At 35.2% G+C, this 24,612-nt stretch overlaps 1 protein-coding gene across 2 annotated transcripts; it reads left to right on the top strand.

Moving 5' to 3' along the window:
* The first annotated feature begins 434 nt into the window (after positions 1–434).
* On the top strand, positions 435–24,483 carry SNAPC3 (small nuclear RNA activating complex polypeptide 3). 2 transcript variants are annotated; one of them, XR_004233257.1, is made up of 10 exons: positions 435–745; positions 1,910–1,987; positions 6,227–6,311; positions 6,904–7,008; positions 10,151–10,300; positions 16,888–16,970; positions 18,148–18,312; positions 21,277–21,384; positions 23,070–23,569; positions 24,174–24,483. XR_004233257.1 is itself a non-coding variant. In XM_031961564.1 (9 exons), exons 1-9 carry the CDS (start codon positions 462–464, stop codon positions 23,215–23,217), a joined length of 1,206 nt encoding a protein of 401 aa, XP_031817424.1. In that variant the 5' UTR covers positions 435–461; the 3' UTR covers positions 23,218–24,483. The 2 variants fall into 2 exon arrangements, 1 of the variants encoding a protein (XP_031817424.1); XM_031961564.1 differs by having other exon boundaries at positions 23,070–24,483.
* Positions 24,484–24,612: the final 129 nt, after the last annotated feature.

Genomic DNA, 24,612 nt, shown 5'->3' with positions numbered 1-24,612 from the left:
CAGGTAGATCGCAAAGGGCGGCTGCAGAAATGTGACCTCCTCCTGGGAGAGGGACTTTCTTTTTCTAATCTAGACGGCGTTACAGGAACAAGAGGTCCGTGAGTGGGGGAGTACTGAGAGCCGAGGGCATTTTCTGGGATATTGGCCAGCGCAATTCCCCTACTGGCCTCAAACCGCTCCCACTAGCAGCTCCTCCCAATGCAGAGAACAATGCAACCTAAGGACACGCTCCCAAGGTTTTCTCCTCTGCGGACTGACGGGGCGGGGCAGGGAGGGGCGGCCGCGATGCTAATTAGAAGGCCTTCTGGGAAATGTAGTGCCTCCCTCTCCTCCTCTCCCGGCTGAGCGTTCGCTCTCGACCACAAATCCCAGCATGCAGCGCGCTCCCGGCTCTGGTAGGCGTGGCGGGGAGGGGTATGCAAACCCGGCTTTGGCGTGACTCGGAGCTGAGGAGGTCGGACATGGCTGCTGATCGTCTAGGGGACGGCGGCGGCGGCTCCTCAGGCGACGGGGGCGGGTTCAGGTTCCCGGAATACGAGATCCCGGAGCTGAACACGAAGCCCTTCTTGGTGAAGGCTCTGGGGAAGCTGTGGAAGGAAAGGCTTGTTGGGGCCCGCGACTTCTCTCTGGAGCCGCCGGCTCCCGGCAGCCTGACCGGGGCCGGAGGCGGCGAGGAAGATGCGGCCGTGGCCGAAGACTTGGGCTGCAGCCTGGAGACCGCGACCGAGCTGAGCCTCGTGTGCGGGTGAGTACTCGGGGGCCGCCGGGCCTGGCCGAGGAGGGACCCCGCCTGCGCTCCCGGCCAGGCCCCCTCCCCCACCCCGGCTTTGGGACTTGTCCCAGGGGCCTGTACCTGAGTTAGGTGGGGGAGGGGAGCGGGTAACTGCTGGTGGGCAGAAGGGGGCGGTCACGCCCAGAAACCCGCACCCCCTCTCCTCCCTTTGTCACTCAGGAAGGGGCCCCTGGGGAAAGACTGGCAAAAGCCGGTAAAGGAGACCCTCGGATTCCGGACCAAGCCGGGGAGAAGGGCTTGGCGCAGTGATGGGAAAAGGGCGTTGGGATCCAGTCAGCCTCTATTTAGTGCCTGCTGTGTGCCCGGCCGCTGCGCTCGGTGCTGGGCTTGCAGAAAGAGGCGCCTAAGAAGGGGGTTATCCAAAGACCTGGGCTCACATCCCAGTCATCTCACCTCTTTGGACCTTCGCTGCCCCTCTTTTAAAACGAGAAGGTTGGATTTAAGTTCTCTTGTGGGCCATGACTCTGTCATCTCTATGAATCTCACAATCTGTGACATTATATCCCGGATAGCAATTTTGAAAGTTTCTTTGCTGTTTGGTATCTTTTTTTTTACTGATAATATCTTTGGTCTCAGTTTACCTGGCTGGCCCCCAAGAAAAGAACTTTTCAGAGAAAGAGAAAAGACTTGTGGATTGCATTTTTCCACTAACCGGGTCAGAAGAATAGAAAGTCATGTTCTCGCCTTCAAATCTCGGCCTCATACATTTCTCAGCAGTGTGACCTTGAGCAAATCATTAACCTCAGTTTCTTCATCTGTAAGTGGGGAGGATAATAATAGCAACTGCCTCTTCGGGTTTTCTGAGGACCAGATGAGATAATATTTATGGAGTGCTTAGCAGTTTCTGGCATAGAGCCTGATACAGATGTTAGCGATTGTCATTATTAGCTATTATTTTCTTGATGAACATTGGTTCCATAAATAGAACATTAAACCCACTAGTTATATTTAGTGTTCATTTCAGAGTAACTGTACCAAAAATATTAAGTAAAACTTTCTTATGTGATATCAATATATTTTGCCTTACTTTCTAATTATTCAGAACATTCATCCTACTAGAAAGGATGGTTATCTCACCAGTCAAAAATATCTAAGTTACTTCATTTCCTTCTTTAGTTTGGATAAGTTGAAGTATTGTGAAGAAGAGGATGATCCAGAAGTCATTCCTGAAGACACCAACCTAGTGACTTTGGGGTATGGTAGACTGATTTTATAATGCAGTGTGAATTTTTAAAGTTCATTTTTTCTGTGTAGTAAAGATATTTGTTACACACAATATTGTAATACCTTTTTTTGTACAAACCATTTATGAAATATAATTTCTTTCATAATATTTGTATGATGAGGCTATTAGCGTTTTGTTTATTTGTTCCAGACTATTTTTATTAATAATACAGATCCTACCATTCTTCTAGATTCCTGGGTTTAAAAAAAAAAAAAGTCAACCTTAACATGGCTATTCCTTTGAGATCTATATCCAATTTGTCATCAATTCCTTTGGGATCTTCTTTTTTGTAATGTGTCTCTACTCATTACTACTGCTAGCATCCTAATTCAGCCCTTATTGTTGTGCCAAAGAAAAAGAGATATCTCTCTTGGTTACTTTGAAAAGTTCACTCAAAAAAAAAAAAAATAGACCTCTGTCAGAATGAAAAGAACTTTAGTTGTGAATTTTCATTAAGTTGACCAAAACTTCCAGTGATTCCCATTACCTCAGGATAAAATCCTGATAACTTAGCTGATAATATTCAACACGCTCCATATTTTAGCCCCAAGTTTCCTTTCCAGGTTTACTTTCCACTATTCCTCCCTTTTTAAATTGATCTATTCTTAGTTCTGTCAGAGTGCCTTATATTGCCACCTCTTCTTTGCTCATACCACACCTCTTGGAATGTTCTCCTCTCTTTCATTCTAACTACTCGTTTTTAAGATCCTAATCACAGTGATATTTTCCTTGATACTTTCCCAGTTCACAGTGACCTCTCCCTCACTAGAACTGTTCTTACACTTTGCACTGGTACACTGTCTTTTATCATTTAATTCCTAAGATTGATAGCTTTGGGGGGAAGAAGATTCTGTCAAACTTTTTTGTGTCTTTTTTTTACCCTGCCTCTCACTAGTAACCTGTACTACTAGGGTGTTGTTTGATCAATTAGTTAGATCTTTGGAAGTCCTAGGAAAAGTATTTGACCTGCTACACTAAAAGCTGGCAAGGAAATGAAGGTAAAATAAACTTAATAATAATTAAATTGTCACTAAAAGATTATTTAATTCTTTGCTATTTACCCTCTTCCTATGGTAGAGTTTGTCCATATTAGACCATATTAGACGTGAAAGAGGTGGGACTTGAACCTAGGTCTTTTTGACACTAAGACCAGCTTTCTTTCTTTTCCTTATACCATATTTCCTCTCACCTTTCTAAAACTATGTAAGAACAGATCCTAATATATTTTAATAGAGAGAATCTTTTATCCTTGTAAGAGCTTTTTATATTAATGAAATCACGGGTCTAGTCCAACTACATTAGAGTAAATGTATGCACAAATTGAGTTATATATGTGTGTATGTTTGCCCCATTTCATTGTAATATAGTATTCTTTTCTTTGACCTACACTGAGGCTGTTAGTTATACATGTGATAGGGATTGGGGTGGGGAGGCGGGGATAGAGACTCTTGACATTTACTTTCATAACCCTCAGCAATGTAGGTGCCATTTATAAATTCCAAGCCCTAGCCATTTAAAGAAGGTCATGGTTCCCCAAAAAAAAAAAAGAAATTAATCATTAGTATTTGTATGAATTTTAAATGTTGTTATTGCATAAATTCTTCTTCTGATTATTCACTTTGCATTAATTCATTCAAGTCTTCCAGCTTTTTCTGAAACCATTCCCTTTATCATTTCTTACAACATAATATTTTTTGTATTGCACATGTTTTTACATATATCAAATTGCTTCCTGTCTTGGGGAGGGGAAAGATAAGGAAAGAAGGCAGAAAAACTTGGAACACAGAATCTTACAAAAATGAATATTGAAAACAACTTAAACAGTATTCCATCACATTGATTTATCATAGTTTATTCCCCATTTGATGGACACCCTGTCCTCCCAGTTTCCAGTTCTCGATGGCACAAAAACAACTGCTTTTCCTTTTTCTTTGAATTCTGGGAAATAGATCTTATGATAGAAGAATTATAGCAAAAGTTATGCACAATTTAATTATTTTTGGATCATATTTCCAAAATGGTTGTACTAGTTCACAGCTTCACAAAGTACATTAAAAAACTTATTTACCCCTCTAGCATTTGTCATTTTCCTTTTTTATCAACTTAGCCGATGTAATAGAAGCAAGTTACTTCCTCAGAATTGTTTTAATTTGCATTTATCAGTGCAATTATTTCACATATATTTCTTCCTCAGAAAAGTGCTTATTCTCTTAGCAGAAAGTAGTTTCAAAAGATAAGAGCTCCATCCCACACCTCAAAAACTTGGGGTCCCATTTATTTGAGGGGGGAAATGATGAAGTCCTGGGTGGGCTTTAGCAGAGAAAGCCTGAATTGCTGAAAACAATCTGGAAGTCTAGCTCTTCTATGAGATGAGCAGGAAGAGCACTGATAGGATTGTAAGTGAACTTTTTTTATTTTGTTTATGCCTTTTGCTTAAGTGGGCCTCTGCCTTATTGTGTCAATTCTGAAAGCCAAGTTATGATGTCTAACCCCAAAGATTATATATTCCCTATAAGAGATTTGCGCTTACTATAGGCTCCTAATAACTCCTTTTAGGGTGCTAAATCCTTTTTAGAATTAGCTTGTCAGTCAACCAGTCATTAGTGAAATCCCACCTCTTAGCATCTTCCTCCTGGTTAATAGCTTAAAAATAAATGCTTTTGGATTTAGCCCTTTGTTAGCAGCATAAAAAAAATCTTTGCCCTTGAAAAAAGAAAAGAAAACTCCTTGTTCATATTCTTTGAGCATTTATCACTTGGGGAATAGGTCTTCTTAAATTTGACTCAGTGCTCTAGTATCTTAGAAATGAAATCTATTCCAGGGAATCTTGCTGTAAAGATTCCCACTCCTTACCCTTGCACTTGTTACTTTTTAGGTCATTTTATCTGAATTGGAAGAAAATTTTTAGATTTAGATAATCAAAATTGTCCATTTTACCTCATGTCTTGAGACAGTCGTGAACTCTTCCCCCCCCCATCCATAAATCTGGCAGGTAATTTACACGTTCCTCTGATTTTCCTTTGATGTTAACATTTATGTCTAAATCATGTACCTGTTTGTAGCTTGTCTTGGAATATTGTGTGAGATTTTGGTCTTTACCTAGTTTCTTAGGAGTTTTTGTCACCTAGTTTCTTAGGAGTTTTTGTCACCTAATGAGTTCTTTTCCCAATAACTAGGATCTTGGGTTTATCAAAATGCTGGGTCTCTTGAGTTCATTTGGTTCTGTGAATTTTGTATCTAACATATTCCACCTATCAATCTTTATTTCTTACTCAGTGCCAAGTTGTTTTAGTTTTATGGTATAGTTTGAGATTTGGTACTATTTAGATTATGGGATGCAGTCATACTCTCTCCATATCAAACCACCAAATGATGGAGTAATGGGATAATACCCCAAAGGTATGTTGGGGTTATAGGCTAGTGTTTCAAGTCATCTCCAAAGAATTTGTAAACTTACATATCCTCCAAATCAAGGGGCAAAGATGTTATTGTCTTCCTAAGAGCAGGCTAAATTTTTTGGGAAGTTAGCAAGGAAAGGGGTTTTAGCAATTAACAGGGAAAGACTACTTCCCTAGCAGAACCCACAATTAACCAAAAAGAAAATGTCTTGAGGTGGGAGTATGCCTTTGATTCACTGGCTAAATTCATTGAGAAGTTTGGCAAAGATTAACATTATCATAACTTGACTTTTTGATTGGATGTAGTAAAGGTGAGGTTTCTAGAAACCTCCATCTGGGGTGGGACTATAATCAAAAGTCCACTTGAACAAAAGGCCTCAGAGTACTTAGGCTTTCTCTGACAATGCCCACCTGGCTATTCATCAATGCTGCTATGGTCCTCTTCCTCCCCATTTTTTTTTTCCATTAATTTCCTTGATACTTTGTTTTTCAGGTAAATTTTGTTATTATTTTTTCAAGTTCTCTTAAATAATCCAAAGGTAGTTTAAATTGACATGACAATGATGAGTAGTGTTTGTTTTTTTAAAATGTTTTCCCATTTAAGTGTTTAAGCTTATCATTGAATATACTGGAAAGAATTAAGTAAAATTTTCCAGTTTTCAATGAGATCAATAGATTCCCAAAATAGGTATTAAAGCATTTATTTGTAGAATATCTGTTTTACACACAGTTTTTAAATCATAAACAATTTAGATATTTTAATGAAGAATGTTCTCAAACTTAAATTTAATTTTTCAAAAATTCCAATAGACTTAGAAAGAGGGCCTTGGAGCATCGAGAAGAAACCATAACAGTAGATCGTATCTGCAGACAAGAAACCTTTGCCTATGAGATGGTAAGATTCCTTTTTTTTCTCACAGCTTCCATGGCTGAGCATTTAGTGAAGCCCTCTTATGGAATATAATTAACTCACAATTCCCAGGCAGTTTTTTTTTAAAGAATATATAACAGGCAGTATGGGGGGAAGGATAGAGGAAGGAGGAGGAAGAAGAGAAGCATATATAATCCTAGCACCTGATGCCCTTATGATACTCAGGCTTTGCTTTTGATTCTGTTCTTAGTGCTTTCTTTCCCTTTAATTCTGTTCTGAATTCTGACTTTGTATCTATTGTACCACTACTCCTCGTTCTTTTTCTATTTCCTACCTGAATCTAACCTTGTGTTCCTTCCTGATCACTCAGGCCACATCTCTCCTCTAATTATAAGAAAACAAGAAATTTTTAAACAGATATAAGATTTTGTAACATCATGTAAATTTATGGGGTCATCTTTTTTCTTCCGTCTTTAAACCTTTTGTTTGTTAATATACCATAATTTTAATTGTAATGTATTTAATCATGATCAATCATAAACTGTAAAGCAGCTTTATACATCCTAGAAGCTTAATTGGACATTGTTCATTTTTTTCCATTGTTCTTCTCCATCAGGAATCACATGCCATAGGAAAGAAGCCATCAAATCCAGCAGACCTAGTTAATGAAGGAGAACTTATTTTAACTCTGAATATCTTCTATCCTGTCATATTTAGTAAGGTCAGTTCTGAAAACTAAAAAGTAACTCAATAATGATAAAAATTTATCATGATTGGTTTCCTACAATAACCAGTCAACAAACATGAAGCATCTGCTATGTGCTGGGTACTGGGACTGCAAAGACAAAAAAAAAAAATGAAATTATTATTGTTTTCAAAGAGCTTCCATTCAGAGAAGGCAACATACATGTATAAGCACACATAGAACAAAGATAAGGTAATTGGGGAGAGAAGATACTTTCATTTGAGGGCATCAGGAAAGGCTTTATGTAGATAGTGCTTGAGTCTTAGTAGTATATTATTTTTCCAATTACAAGTAAAAATGGTTTTCAATATTCATCTTAGTAAGATTTTTTTTTTTCCTTTTTGGGGGGAGGCAATTGGGGTTAAATGACTTGCCCTGTAATGCCAGAGAAACTGAGCAAGAGAGAGAGTAGAGAGTATTTCATAATTTATTAAATGAAGAAATTCACTGGGACCAAATGGATCCATAGTTTGGTCCCAGGGCTGAATGAGATCGACTCCAAGAATCCAGCAGAGTTCTCAATGACATATATACATGTGACTCAGATACAGGTATAGAGGGAGGCAGGGACTGAGTCAGGGTGCTGAGAGTGGGATGGGACTCTGACAGGGTGGGATGAGCCTCTGGAGATGAGATGACATAATCAGGAGGAGGCATCTTGATAAGACAGTAGATCGCTTGGGATAGGGAAAGGCATTCTGATATTCTAAAACATTATCTTTTATCCTTATCAAATATTCTGATAAAAAGGGAAGGGAGATTTTGCAGGACAGAGCCTTGTGAAGCAGGGAAACTGAGTCAGGACTGGGTCAGGATAATTATGGAAACTGAGAATTGTGGCATAACAGCCCAGGTTCACACAGCTAGTAAGTATTAAGTATCTAACAATGGATTTTAACTGAGGTCCTCCTGACTTCAGGACTAGTGCTCTATCTCTCTATCCCTGAATTGAGTCTTGAAGAAAGGAGGGAACTATATTCTCAGAGTCAGGGATAGAACAGGACAGCAGGACAAAGGCATGGGAATCAAAATAGGGAGGGTCATGTGTGAGGTACAGAGACCTATGGTAGAGTGTGGGAAGGGGGAGAAATGTATAATGAAGTTTAAAAAGTGAGATGAGACCAAGTATTTTAAAGACTAGGAGCTAAAAAAAAAAAGAAGGATTTGTGTTTTATTCTAGAGGCAATAGGGAGTTATTGGAGGTTATTGAGTAGAATTGATATGATCAACTCTGTTTTTGAGGAAAATAATTTGTTGTGAGGAGAATAGATTTTAGTGGAAATAGAATATATGAGGCAGGGAGACTAGAAGGCCAGTGCAGGCAAGAGATAGTCAGCACCTAAATTAAGGGAGTGGCTATGTAAGAATCAAGAAAGGGTAGGTAGAAGAGATATGGATATAAAAATGGCAAGATTTGGTAACTGATTTGTTGTGAAGGGGAAGCCAGGAATGAAAGATTATATGAAGGTTACAAACTTGAGAGACTGGAGATGCTGCCCTCTGCAGAAAGTTTAGGCAACATTTGAGGGGGAAAGTTTTGTTTTGGACATTTGTCTTTGAAATGTCTCTGAGAAATCTAGTTTCACATGTCCTATAGATAATTAATTGAAAAAGCTGAAATTCCTTTATTTTTCTTTTCCATTCTACAGGATCTAGAAATAATAGTACCATATATTATTTAGAGTTTAAAATGCTGTCTTGGGATTTGAAAGTCCGTATGAGCTCAAAGACTTAGAATTCCTTATTGAATTGAATTGAAAGGTTGTTTTTGTTGTTTTGCTGAGGTATTTGGGGTGAAGTGATTTGCCCAGAGTAACACAGCTAGAAAGTGTTAAGTGTCTGAGGCCAAAAGTCCTTCTGACTTCATGGCTGGTATTCTATCTACTGCACCAACTAGCTGCCCCAAATTGAAAGGTTTTGTATTTATCAGGAAGAACCTCCTTGTTGGTAAGCCAGCCTTATTAAATTAGTATTCATATCTAATTTCTACACATAATTTTCACAAAATGTTAGAACTGGATTAGACCTTAAAGGTCATCCAGTCCCTTTATTTTAAAGATGAGGAAAATGAGACCTTAACACATGAAACAATGCCATCCACTTACTGACTAAAGTAGCAGAACTAGGTTTTGGGCACATTTCTTCTGCTCTGAAGTGTACTTTTCCACTACAGTACATCTTTGTGTCTAGTAAAACAAAAGCTGAGTTACATTAATTGGAAATTTAACCTGGATCTACTTCTTGCAGAGGAGGCTTTTCTGTCACTAAGTAATAAATGCCCTAGTTTTAAAAATTCTTCTGGTTTAAAAAAAGAGAACTACAATTCTTAATACACACTTAAGTATACACTTAAATGTGTATAGTTACTTAAAATGTATAAAAATGATTGCATTTTCCTCAATATTACATTAAGTGATAATAATGATATCTGTTATACCTATCTCGGGTGTTTTAAGGACAAAATGATGTAATAAATGCAAAAAGCATGTAAAAAGTAGTAGTAAATATAAAAAAGCATATAAAAATGGATGTAAATGTATACTTATTGTGTATCTAATTTATATTTTAATGTACTTAACATCTACTGGTCATCCTGCCATCTGGGGGAGAGGATAGGGGATAAGAGGTGAAAAATTGGAACAAGAGGTTTGGCAATTGTTAATGCTGTAAAGTTACCCATGCGTATAACCTGTAAATAAAAGGCTATTAAATTAAAAAAAAAATGGATGTAAAAAACATCCATTTAAAATGGATAGGCAATATTGAGATGAAAAATACTCACTGCTCACATGATTTTTTTAAAATCTCTTTTATAAATTTTAGGGTTATTGTGAATATTTCACTCACAACAATTCTGTGAGATAAATAGAAAATTAATAACTTTATTCTACAAAGAGAAAACAGGTTTAAAGAGGTTAAGTGTCTTATGTAAGGTAACTCATTTGTTTGTCAGCATCACTTTTTAAGTTTTAGAAATGGAGTTTGAACATGAATCTCTCCTTAATTTTGAGTCCAACATTGCTTCCAGAGTAACATGCCTTGAAAGAGACATCCCTCATCCTAATACAAACAGATTTTCTCTTTTGATGTGACTTTTGTCTTGCTATTTGATTTGTAGCATAAAGAACGTAAACCCTATCAAACCCTACTGGTGTTGGGCAGTCAAAAGCTCACAGAACTCAGAGATTCATTTTGTTGTGCCAGTGACCTTCAGATTGGAGGAGAGTTCAGCAGCACACCTGACCAGGCACCTGAGCACACTAGTAAGGTAAGGTGATTTTTCAGAAAAACTAGGCAATTAATATAAGAAGTACATATACAGTTGTGATTTATAATGTTAGACAAATCTTTCATCAAGTGCCCTATGTGGACAGGCTTTAAGCCTGAGTGTTTCATGGAAAATGTACATGTTATAGAATACAAAAATTCATTCAACTCTGGAAAAGTGAGCAAAATTTTGAAACCATCAGTAAAATAAAAGAAATGAGTTTTATTTGCTATTACTTGTCTCTAGAGGTGAAAGAGTATATATGATACCTTCTTTGCCCTAGAAATACTACACCAGTTTATGGAGCAGAAGACCAGTCTAACTCTGCCACTTAGCCACTTTATCCATGTGATCTCTGGAAAATCACTTAAAACTTTTGGATCTTCAATTTCCTCATCCCCAAATTGAGATATTAATACATGTCATGTCTGGCTACCCGACTTTATCATATTTGGGTGTCATAGTCATAGATCTAGAGAGAAGAGATCTGAGGCTCTCATCAGGCCTCTTATTTAACACATGAGGAACTTGAAAGGAAGAGGGTAAATAACTTACCCATGATCACAAAGAGAGTGAGCTTCAGAGCTGAGATTTGAACCTGGGTTCTCTGCTCTCTTTGCAATGCTACCCTGTCATTTCCATCTTGGTAATGTATATTTAAATATTTTGAAAAACATGAACCATTCTATAAATGTGAGATATTTTTGTTATTATGAAGAACATAAGTTAAAACTGTAAAGGAATGACTTTTTAATCCCATTGTCTTCTCTGGATTGTCTTTTTTACTCTCATTTCCAATCAGTTGGATTCCAACAGTTGCAGGTTCTAATCGGTCTCCCTCTACAATCTGTACCATGAATATAGTTCCCTTTCTGTTCCCATTGTTGCCTTTTTTACTGTTCGCTCTCCTATTAAAGTAGCCTTATAACTGTTTTTCTAATTTCTAGTTTCTTATCTAGTACATCTGTGAAGAAGGTTGGCTCTATTCATCTATCTTAGACAGTTTATGATCTCCCTCCCTTTCTATTACTACATGAATGTGCTTTGACCAAACTTGGAAGTAATAGGATCTTAGTGCTAAAGACAACCAACACTTTTTACAGATGAGGAGACTGTGAAGCATAGAGAGCATTCTTATCTTTCATTGACAGCTTTTAGGGGACACCTCCACAAAGCCTGACCTAGAATTGTTCAAAATTGGTGTCTTCTGTGTACTTCTCATGTAATTTAAAATTATTTATATTCCTGTTTTAATTACTGTGATAGATTATGAACTCTGTGAGGACAATCTTATATATTCTTCTAGCCCACTGCTTTTAATGTTTAGCCAATGCTCAATGTTTGAAAAAAAGACAACCAGATTTCATCAATTGGTATTTCTCTCTTCTCATTAATCCCTTCCCTATCAAATTAATTTTTTTATTTTATTTTATTATAACTTTTTATTGACAGAGCCCATGCCTGGGTAATTTTTTTTACAACATTATCCCTTGCACTCACTTCTGTTCCGACTTTTCCCCTCCCTCCCTCCACCCCCTCCCCCAGATGGCAAGCAGTCCTATACAAGTTAAATATGTCACAGTGTATCCTAAGTACAATATATGTGTGCAGAACCGAACAGTTCTCTTGTTGCAAAGGAAGAATTGGATTCAGAAGGTAAAAATAACCTGGGAAGAAAGACAAGAATGCAAGCATTTTACATTCATTTCCCAGTGTTCTTTCTTTGGGTAGCTGCTTCTGTCCATCCTTGATCAATTGAAACTGAGTTAGATCTTGTCTTTGTTGAAGAAATCCACTTCCATCAGAATACATCCTCATACAGTATCATTATTGAAGTATACAATGATATACTGGTTCTCATCATTTCACTCAGCATCAGTTCATGTAAATCTCTCTAAGCCTCTCTGTATTCATCCTGCTGGTCATTTCTTACAGAACAATAATATTCCATAACATTCATATACCACAGTTTACCCAATCATTCTCCAATTGATGGGCATCCATTCATTTTCCAGCTTCTAGCCACTACAAACAGGGCTGCCACAAACATTTTGGCACATACAGGTCCCTTTCCCTTCTTTAGTATCTCTTTGGGATATAAGCCCAGTAGTAACACTGCTGGATCAAAGGGTATGCACAGTTTGATAACTTTTTGAGCATAGATCCAAATTGCTCTCCAGAATGGCGGGATGTATTCAAAATTCCACCAACAATGTATCAGTGTCCCTGTTTTCCCACACTCCCTCCAACATTCTGCATTATCTTTCCCTGTCATTCTAGCCAATCTGACAGGTGTGTGGTGGTATCTCAGAGTTGTCTTAATTTGCATTTCTCTGATTAATTAATGATTTATCAAATTAATTTTTAACTACATTATCAATATTGTGTTAATATCCTATTTGTTTCAAATGATCTCAGGAAGTATTTTATAGCTAGTCAATTGGAACTGTTAGTGTTAGTATGTTACAGAAGATACTCATTGATCATATCGATATATACACTGCTGTACTGATAGCAATAGGTCCAGATGTATAACTTCATGATAAATATGCATTAGAGAGAAAATAAGAAGCAACAATTTGTGCTTATCATTGAAAATGGCAAAGTTCACTAGTGAGAAGATTATTCCTGTTTTATATGTCTTTGATACAGAAAGTATCAAACTTTGGACAGAAGTTGTAATTTGGGTAGGGAAAGTTTCTGCGAAACTAAAGCGTTTACTTAGCTCTTATTAAACTTATTGAAATGTGAAAAATTACCCATGCATATGTTCTGTCAATAAAAAGATATAATAATTAAAAAAAAGAATGTTAAAAACTATATGTAATTGAAAAAATAGTATTTACATACATACAAAATTCCAATTGTTGAATCTCATTATTAATTGTAATTGTAGTGTATTACTCCAAAAATGCTTATGGTCTGTTGTATTCACACATTTTGTTTTTCTTCCAAACTTTTTCTTTAAATACTCTTGAGATGATAAGGCTAAGCTGGATCTTATGTTAGGGTTTAAAAATCAAGACATTTTTCCCCTCTGTTTTTCATGAGGTTACTACTCATAGTTGGCTACCATCCTCCTTTCTTCAGTGTTTTGTAAATGAAATTATACTCTAACTTGACCTTAGCCTTGGTTTATAGTTCACTTCTCATACTTATGGTAACTATTGTTTACATAGACTAAAGTTCTTGGTGGAAAAAATAGTGATTATCAGAATCATTTCCTTTTTAACCTTTATTTTTTTTTCCTGCTTAGAGGAGTCAGTTTTCATACTTCTTTGGCGAATAGATGATGATGAAAGTTTTCCATTTCTTGAAAGAGAAGTGATAGACTATGTTATACAGGAGAAAGCACATGTTTTGGACATGACCAATATAGGACTTTGGTTTGCTTGAATATACTCATAGATAGCCAAAGATTTTGCTTTTGGGTTTTCTATTTTTTAGAGAAGGGAGAAAAATTCAGTGTGAGGGAGAAAAATATCCACTTGATAACTGAAAAAGATGTTTAATATCAGTTTCATTTTTAGTGATGTTTGGTGCTTCAGCACCTTTGGATTCTTTCTAATTGGGGGAGGGGAATTTATTGATAGTATCTCTGGTAAAGATCTCATATCCCAACTATCTAAAGAAATCTGTCAAATCCACAAGAATCCAAGTCATTCCCCAATTGACAAATGATCAAAGGGCATGAATATGCAATTTACAAGTGAAGAAATTAAAAGTCTATAGTCATAGGAAAAAATGCTCCATGTCATCATTGATTAGCAAAATGCAAATTAAAACAACCCTGAGATATCACTTCATACCCATCAGATTGGCCAAAATGAAAGGGAAAGTGCAAATGTTGAAGGGGCTATAGGAAAAACTAGGACACCAATGGGTAGACCTGTGAACTAACCGGCCATTCTGGAGAATAATCTGGAACCATGCCCAGAGAACCACTAGAGTGCTTCTACTCTTTGATCCAGCCATATTACCATTAGGCCTGTTTCCAATGATAAATTAAGAAAGAGGGAAAAAATCCTATATATGTTCTTTTGTGTTGGGGGCAGGGTGAAAGAATGTTTAATGTAGCGCATTCTAGAAGTTTAGAAAGCATCTTATAATTAATGTTAGGATATAGTGATTTTTAACAGATCATTTTAATAAATGTTTGCAGTGATTCTCAGAATAGGAAAAAAATCCAGATTTTTCCCCCCATATTATTTATTTATTTAAGTACATAAAAAGAAAATCTGGTTACAAATTGAGAAGTATAAGTGAGTTGCTATGTAACCTCCATCTGATTACTATATAATCTGTGCCTTTGAAATGGTAATAATTTGGGTGGGGGGAAAGATAAGTGTTGAAGAACTTATCTTAATGTGGACAAATTGTTCTAATCTAAGTAAATTGCAAATTCCAGGTACCAAGATAGTTATCTTTAAAGATATCTAAATATATGCATACTAGGCCATGTCAGGCAAGAATTGTAAAGTCAATTTCATTTCTCATCTCACACTTTTCCTCTCCTTTTCCCTCATATTCTCCCAATGTGGTTTTTTTTCTTCTCAATAATATTTTATTTTTTCAAGTACATGTAAAGATAGTTTTCAGCATTTTTTAATGTAAGATTTTGTGTTCCACGTTTTTTTCTCTTTCCCTCCTCCCTCCTCAAGACAACAAGGAATATGATAGTTATACATATGCAATCCTTTTAAATGTATTTCCAAATTAGCATATTGCATTAAAAAATTAGACTAAAAGGGAGAAAACCATGAGAGAGAAAAAACAAACAAATTTTTAAAAAGATGAAAATACTATGCTTCCATCTACATTCAGTCTCTATAGTTCTTTCTCTGAATGCAGATGGCATTTTCCATCCCAAGTCTTTTGGAATTATCTTAGATCACCACATTGCTGAGAAGAGCTAAGTCCTTCACAGTTGATCATCACATAATCTTGCTGTTACTGAACAGTGTTCTCCTGATTCTGCTCTCTTTACTCGGAATCAGTTCATGTAAAGTCCTGGATTTTCTGAAATCAACCTATTATTTATTTTTAATCATAGCTGTTTATTTTTCAAAGTACATGCAAAGATAATTTCTAACACTCACCCTTGCAAACCTTATATTCCATATTTTTTTCTCCTCACCTCTCCCTTCCCTCAACAGCAAGCAATCCACTATAGGATAAACATGTGCAACTCTTCTAAACATATTTCCACATCCATCATGCTACACAAGAAAAATCAGATCAAAAAGGAAGAAAATAACAAACAACAACAGAATGAAAATACTATGTCGTGATTTACATGCAGTCCCCATGGTCCTCTCCCTGACTATAGGTGGCTCTCTCCATCATAAGTCCACTAGAATTGGGCTGAATCACCTCATTGTTGAAAAGCTGCTCATTGAATGGGATGAACTTTTCCATAAAACAATAAGTGGATAGCAGACTGGATTCAAAGCTAAAATCCAATAATATGTTTACAAGAAAAGCTGCTCATCACTTCTTATAGAAAAATGATATTCTATTATATTCATATTCAATGATATGATGGGCATCCACTCCATTTCCAATTTGGACTCTTTTTAAAGAAAAAGTATTCATGATACATAGGTGTAAAGCTCCATTTTTTTATGTATTTTTTAAATATTATATTTTATATTATATATATTATGAAAAAAATATTTTTTTTCAACCTTTATTTCAGTTTTCTTTATTTCCTGTGACTCTTTGCTCTAACATCAACAAATACACAGCAACTTGATTTAAAGAATCTTGTCACATTCTTTGTAGAATTAATTTACTTTATTCTTCAGAACATCGTGGTTGGTGTATAGGTCATATAAGTCTTTATAATCATATAGGGGGATTTATTGGGATGAGCTCCCAAGATTAGATACAGATAGGTAAGAGTTATTTTCCAGTTTATCATTGTGTAGTAAAAGCCATATAGATTCAAGTTTTCATGGATGTTAATATTAGATGTACCACTAACTGGGATCTTGGGAAAAATCATTTGACTAACCCTAGTTCTTTCATCACTAAATTTCAGTTGAAATTAAATTATATTTATGAAAGCACTTAAAAAACGTTAATGAGCATTGTACAAATGCAATAGCATATTACTCTTACAACTATGCTAAAGATAAACAGCTGCAAAAGATACCTGAAACTTCATGCTGGCTTTCACAAGAAAGAAAAGAATGTTAGCATGGAAAGGTTTAGGTTTTCCATTTAACTATCTTACCATTAAAAGTGTGTAGCATATATTATAAAAATGAAGAAGAGATTTAGTTTGCTGGTTTTAAGGGAAAGTTCTTTTTGTGAAACTTTTTTGAATGTAAGCATAAACACAAATTAAAATTACAATGTGACAGCTAAAATGACAGCATAGTAAATTAAACTGAAAATGGTAAAATCTTGCCTGTTTATTGAGTTCCTGTAAAATCAGTTTTATGTAATTTAAAAACCATACTAGTGGCTAACATTATGGTAAAGTTTAATAATGGACACAGTAATACATGATTTTCTTGTATAATCATTAATGGCACTTTCTCCTCTCCTTGACCTTAATTCCCTTATATCCTTTCTTATAGGATCTTTACAAGTCAGCTTTCTTTTATTTTGAAGGAACATTTTACAATGATAGAAGATACCCTGAATGCAGAGATTTGAGCAGGTAATTTTCATAAAATCTATTTTTTTCCAGTTTAAAAGCAGAAGCAGTATAAATAATAGCTTTGAATCTAAGACTTTTGTACAAGAATTATTTTGATTACCTAAGATATTTAGGACTTCTTAACTTTTTGAAAATTCTGTGATCAGAGTACTAAGCTAATCATAAGCATTTATCAAACCAAAAATAAGGTAGAGAATATTTATTTGGGGACAGACATTAATTTCTGAAAATATCTTGATTGAAAAACAAAAACTTAAAAAAAAATTTATTCATAATCTTATTTTGCAGCCTTGCAAACAAATCCAAAAATTTAATTGCTATACCATTAAAACAGATCCCCAAGCTGTACTTTGTCATAAATTAAATTCTACAAATCTATTAATTCCCTATGGTGCAGAATATTGTCCTGGGTATTTTGAGAAAAGATGGTAAAAATTCATTCTCTGCCTTTGAATAAATTCTAACTAGAGTTTTATGGAGGATATTATATGTACACATATAATACATGATGAAGTACAAGTGAGCAGAGGAAGATCATTAACAACTGGGAAGCAGAGGAAGGAGTGATGGGGAGGAAAGGAAGAGGGGGGGGGAAGGGAATCAGGTTTCCTAAAACATGTTGTGATACTGCTTAATTATAACTTGAGCAGACAGCTAGATGGCATAGTAGATAGAATCCTGGACCAGGAGTCAGAAAGAACCAAGATTAAATTTGTCCTCAAATACTTACTAGCTGAATATGTCACTTAACCTCTCTCTGCCTTAGTTGCTGTAAATATAAAATAGGGATAATGAAAGTCTCTACCTACATCCAGAGTTGTAAGGATAAAATGAGATTTTTGCAAAGGGCAAATCTTAAAGTGCTATACTATCATTATTACTTTGTTATAGATATTAATTGAAATTATATAAATAATAGGTTAGTAATTTATTAACTAATTCAGTCAGAATTCTACATTCTTGTGTTTCGAAATTATCTTCATACCAATTACAGGGAGTAAAAGAAAGACAAGAATATTGAAGTCTCATCATGTCTTAACACCAAGTTAACTGGGTGGGGGTGGGGTTGGTTGTAGCTCATTATAATTCCCCAGTCAGATATCTTCTGCCTGTTTAAGTTTCTTGGGTAGCATGGTTGATCATATATACTCATGTTTTTTGTTTTTTGTTTTTTCAGAACAATTATTGAGTGGTCAGAATCCCATGATCGAGGATATGGCAAGTTCCAGTCTGCTAAAATGGAAGATTTTACTTTCAATGACCTGTACATTAAATTAGGTTTTCCTTACTTGTATTGTCACCAGGGAGACTGTGAGCATGTTGTCATCATCACAGATATAAGGTATGTAGATATTTTAACTTATCCTCTTCTTTCTTTCATTTCCTTTCTCTATTTTGAACATAATGGACACTAGAATAGGAAAAAAATAATTATTAATGTCATTACAGGCTACTCAAAACAGAACAAAAAAATTTTATTTCAATCCAATGACCAGAGCTTTATAAACACTTGGGATTTCCTCGCTTTCTGTCTTCTGTTTCATTGGTACTAAATCTAAATTCTCAGCAGACGCAGTTAATAGGGATGATTATGCATTTTGTGGTTTTGCCTTTTTTTTTCCCCTTTCATATGCAGATTATTAGTTAATATCTTTACCAGATGGTGAAAGAGAAAAAAAATCAAAATTTTTAACATTTCTGGTAAAAATAAAATTTAATTGGAAGGATTATAGTCACTAAAGATGAATCTTAGAAATTAGTTATATGTTTCATTTAGCTGTCAATCACCGATGGCACAAGTAGAGGAACTCTTTTTACTAATACTTGGAATTACAATATCTATATATACAAGACCCTAATTACCTACCTCCACTGTTGCTTCCTTGTTCCAATTTAGTACTATTTGAAATTGCTCTGAAAGCTGCAACCTTTTGCTCAAAGCTTCTTAAAACCTTCTTTGGGAGTCAGAGAAGCTGGAAATTTTAGCTCTATTCCTTCCTAAACTCATCAGGGCCACTGGGAACAATTTAAGTGGCCTGACTTCTAAGGTTGCCATATCTCCTCACCTTCCCCAGCCTCTGTTTCTGTTGCTCTCTGCCTTTGCTGCCTGAGCACTCTTTTTTCCACTTGACCTAGCTGATTGTTGTATGGGAGGAAGTCACTCTAGAGTTATCAAGGAATAGGTGTCACTGTAGCTGTGAGCACAGGAAGATAGATGTATTTTTGGCATCTCCACTTAAAATTTTGTGTACATTTTTTAGTGGAAATTTATATTTATAAATGGTTAAGAGGCCTTTGGTTCTATTATTTAGCTTCACTGTAAGTAAAATAGTTGATTCATATGGGAATTTGGTTATTACTAATTACTGTATGTTTCTCAAAATTGTATGATTTGTAACCAATCAAGTTAAAATTGAATCTAGAAACCAAATCTCTTTAGAAGTTGGCTGCTAATTTTAATTGAAAATTGTTTAAATTGGAATTAAAATACTCTTGTAATAGCCTATTTTGGTTTACATGTTTCAGTTACTATTGGAAATCTTTCTAAAATGTATCTTTATTTGAGGTTTTGGGATTTTGCAGAGTTATCACTTTGAACATATGAGAAATACGCAAAAGACTTTCATATGGAAAGTTTTGATACATCATTATGGTTCCATGTTGCAGAAATAGGACCAAAGGATAGAAGTTTGACCGAGGCATATGTTGGCTTGATATAATGAATATATTGCTAGCATAATGTTTTTTTTGTTTTTTTTGTTTTTTTTTTTTAATTTTAATGATCTCCCTCACTGAAGTTAAAAAGCTTTCATTAGAAAGAATTAAGCAGAGACAGGATGGTATGTCTGGGATATTAGAGGAGATGCAGGAATTTAGATGAGATTCAATTCAACAATTCAGCAAACATTAAGCACTTGCTTAAATGCAAAATCAGTGATAAATATTGGGAGAAAGGAACAAAACCCACAACTATTCTTTCTTTCAAGGTGTGAGAGAGAAAAGTGTTGAGAATGTTATTGTGAAAGTTGATTGCTAGTGTTACTACTGGGCTTATATCCCAAAGAGATTATAAAGAAGGGAAAGGGACCTGTATGTGCACGAATGTTTGTGGCAGCCCTTTTTGTAGTGGCTAGAAACTGGAAACTGAATGGATGTCCATCAGTTGGAGAATGGCTGAATAAATTGTGGTATATGAATATTATGGAATATTACTGTTCTGTAAGAAATGACCAACAGGATGATTTCAGAAAGGCCTGGAGAGACTTACACGAACTGATGCTGAGTGAAATGAGCAGGACCAAGGAGATCATTATATACTTCAACAACAATACTATATGATGACCAGTTCTGATGGACCTGGCCATCCTCAGCAACAAGATCAACCAAATCATTTCCAATGGAGCAGTAATGAACTGAACCAGCTATGCCCAGAGAAAGAACTCTGGGAGATGACTAAAAACCATTACATTGAATTCCCAATCCCTATATCTATGCCCACCTGCATTTTTGATTTCCTTCACAAGCTAATTGTACAATATTTCAGAGTCTGATTCTTTTTATACAGCAAAATAATGTTTTGGTCATGTATACTTATAGTGTATCTAATTTATATTTTAATGTATTTAACATCTACTGGTCATCCTGCCATCTAGGGGAGGGGGGAGGGGTAAGAGGTGAAAAATCGGAACAAGAGGTTTGGGCAATTGTTAACGCTGTAAAGTTACCCATGCATATAAGCATGTAACCTGTAACCTGTAAATAAAAGGCTATTAAATTAAAAAAAAAAAAAAAAAAAAAGTTGATTGCTAGAAGAATGGAAACTCCCTTAATAAGAATACAGAAGTTTGAAGGAAGTCTAAACCAGGATAGTAGCAGCAGTATTGGAAGGAGTTATATTTTAAGAGATTTGTGAAGGTAGAAACATTTGGTGAAGTAGATATATAGGGTAAAAGAATAATGGATAGATCAGTTTTGTAAACTGTTGTATACCTAGATGATTAGAAGGATGGTTTATCTAAACAACAAAATTAAATATATTTGCTCTGAAAATTATTTCTTTAAACATTTTTCTCATTTTTTACCAATTACGGTAAAAACAATCATAATCTGCACTCAGGTTTTATACAAACTGAATTTTTGTAAACATTGAGCTATTGTAATAACTTTTAAACTGACAGGGAAGCTCTGATATATTGATGCCAATTAATAGTAATTTATATACTAATAAATGAGTGTGAAGAATGTTGTGTAATACTTCTGTATCTTTTTAATTAATGCCCTAATGTTTTCTTCCTTATGGCAAAAGACTTGTCCATCATGATGACTGCTTGGATAAGACACTTTATCCCCTACTCACCAAGAAGCACTGGTTATGGACCAGGAAATGTTTTGTTTGTAAAATGTACACAGCCAGGTAAGTGATGCTATTGTTTGATTCATGTTTTTCAGTTTTTAACATTAATGGTTTTACTGGGAACATTAGCATTCTGACCATATATGGGAAAATGTACATTGAAAATAAATGAGTATTTAAACATGTTATGCTTTGGGTACTTTGTTTACTTTTTAATAACATAGTACAAATTCTGATTAGTCAACACAACAGTGGGAAAGCTATTAGAATCAGAATAAGTGAAATGGTGAAAGTCTTAAAAAGGGAAGCAAAGTTCTATTTGAATCTTAGGAAGAGATCTATGTAAAATCGCTAAACTAGAACTTATTGTTCTATAATTAAAAGAAACCTTAGCTCATTGGAATAACCCCAGAATTTTTCAGAAATTGAAGCTGAAACCCAGAGTTTTAAGAGTTACACATTGTGGTATATATAGCAAGTTAATGATATATCTGGCATTAGATCTCATGTTTGCTGTCTCGCATTTGAAGTGCTTGTGGAGTTTTGAAAATTTTGATGGTCTTGGTGATTTTTATTTTTTGAGTTCCATATTCTTTCTCTCCCTTCTGCTTCCTCCGTCTACTGAGTAGGCAAGTAATGTGGTATCAGTTATACATGTGGAATCATGCAAGTGAGGAAAAGTATATTTTGGTTTGCACTCAAGTTTGTCAGTTCTCTTTCTGGAGGTGGATAACATGGAACCAGCCCTCATCATTTATCATATAGCAAAATATCACTGCATCACAATCATATATGGTGCATCTTATTCACCCATTTCCCAGTTAATGAGCATCCTTCCTCATGAAGGCACCCTGTTCTCTATAGAATGCACAATGGTAGCTTGTTTTTAGAATGAATGAGATTTCTTAAGCAGTTAAACTTGTTAATTTTAATACACATGATTTCACAGACCGAATAGCTTTTAAAAATAAGGAACATTTGGATAATCTTTTTAAGTATATAACTTCAGTTAACTAACAGTCATGCTTTCAGTAGTTAACATAAAACTTAAATTCTAGGTTAGAAGTCTTTTTATAATTTTATGGGTATTTTAGCTCCTACATCCAGGCTGACTTTTACAGCTGTTTGAGTCCCATATTAGCAGATTACAGTTTCTATATAATATTGAATGCTTCTATTTTGGTGGTGGCACTTTTTCCCCTTCAAACTATATCAATAAACTTTGCATGATGGGATGCCATATTTACTTATAAAATTACCTCACAGTGAATAAAGGTGCCATGTAATAAATACATGTAAAAATTTTATCTGGGCTATTCTCAACTTTTATACTCAAAAGTTTGATGGGATATATTTATCACAAGTTTTGATTGTATAAAAGCACCAATTGTGATTAAATGTGTAGGATATAATTTGCCTAATGCCACTATTCAAACAAAGAGCAGCATATTAACAGCAGCAGTTATATGATGTGCAGAGCACTTTATAGTAATAAGATCCTCACAAAAGTCCTGGAAGGTGGGTACTGTAATTTTCTCCATTTTACTTAAATATTTTGTATGTGACAGGCTGAGGTCTTACAGACTCACTTCTCTATCCACCATATCAGAGCTGCCTCAGCATAGTAGCAGAAAAAACAAAACATTTTGGTAGTAAAACGATGTGGTATCGCCACTCTTTATTCCCTCTTTTTACATGTGAGTGAAAGGTATGAAATAACAATAATTTTTTTGTTTTAAAAACAGATGGGTAACCAACAATGACTGCTTTGCACCAGAGGACCCTTGTTTCTTCTGTGATGTTTGTTTCCGGATGCTCCATTATGATTCTGAAGGCAACAAACTGGGAGAGTTTCTTGCTTATCCTTATGTTGATCCTGGAACTTTTAACTAAAGACAAAACAGAAATACTACAAAAGTAATTTTGTTGAATGGTTGTTTGGAATGACTGCAATGCTCCTCAGAAATGTCACTTTTTGAATGCCTTAAGTGGCAGAAACATTAAAACTGAAAAAGAAAAATTGGGTTATAACCCAATTTAGCTGTTAACCATTTTATTCTTTGGGTATGGTATATTAAACTCAGAGTAGTCTTGTTACTCTTACATTTCTTTTCTTTCTTTGAGCTAACCACATAGTGGTTCCAGGCAACCTGTGTCATTCTTTTCAAGTTTGAAGTAATAAAAATTAAGCCCATTTAAGATTACTTCTTTGACCCAACGAACTGGAGCTCAAGAAAAAGTGAAGGTAAATATGTTTCAAGTGTGTTAAAGACCTTTAGGGGCAAGAGGTGGTAGGGGTGATGCAAATCCATTTTCGTAAAATCTTTTAGTGCCTCAGTGATTTTTTTGTCCTTGCTGTTCAACACTTATTTTTATTGACTTGGATGGAAGATAAATGGCAGAACTTCTTTGAAGTAGTGTCAATCAACATTTTTCGTTTGATTTTCGCTAAGATTTAAAATTTTTTGTTAACAGTACACTTGTTACCAGTGATTCAAGTTAATGCAAATGTTGAACAAATGCAAACCACATTTTACCAATTCTATTTTTATGTCCTTAAATTACTGTTTTTGTGTATAAGTTTCATCTACTCTTGGCTTTTTTGTGCTCCCCCTCTCACTAGGTAATAGGGCAGTTGGATAAGGTCAATCAGAACAGTATTAGTTATTGTATGAAGAAATTTTGACTTGAAGCATCAGTTTTATTTTAACTTATTTATGGAGTCCTTAGGCTTGGGAAATTCAGAACAACCCTATCACATTGTTTCGCCTTTTTTGTTTTTGTATATGGAAATGTCCTTGTCTTGAGTTTTGAAAAATATGTGCAAATCTTCATTTTCTCTTGTCTAGGTTAACATTATAAAAATAATAAAACTACATTTTACACCCGGATATTTGGGAACAACTCTACTACTTAAGAGAAGCTCATCATACATATGTAAAAGGTTGGTGACTTTGCATAGGTTCATTATGTCTTAACCCAGTTTTATCCTATTTTATCTTACTTGCAGTAAAGCAAGTAAAAAAAAAGCAACTTATATTATTTCTGCTACTTAATTGCATCCTCATACAAAGGATGGGTTATTTTAAGTTATTATCACCCAAACAATATTCTCAAAAGTAACCAGAAAATGAATCTTGATATATTGTAAAGGAGTTTGAATTTTATAAAAAAGACTTTCTACCAAGTTACTTGTTTTGATTTTTTTTTTTTTTGGATCTTTATGTGTTAAGCAACAAAGAAAAAAGTCTAGAACCATACTTTTCTTATACTTGTAACATGTGATCA

The sequence above is a fragment of the Sarcophilus harrisii genome, chromosome 1, assembly GCF_902635505.1.
Source record: "Sarcophilus harrisii chromosome 1, mSarHar1.11, whole genome shotgun sequence".
Classification (NCBI taxonomy): domain Eukaryota; kingdom Metazoa; phylum Chordata; class Mammalia; order Dasyuromorphia; family Dasyuridae; genus Sarcophilus; species Sarcophilus harrisii.
The sequence above is the reverse complement of the archived record's forward strand: the minus strand, read 5'-3'. Positions and strand labels throughout refer to the sequence as shown.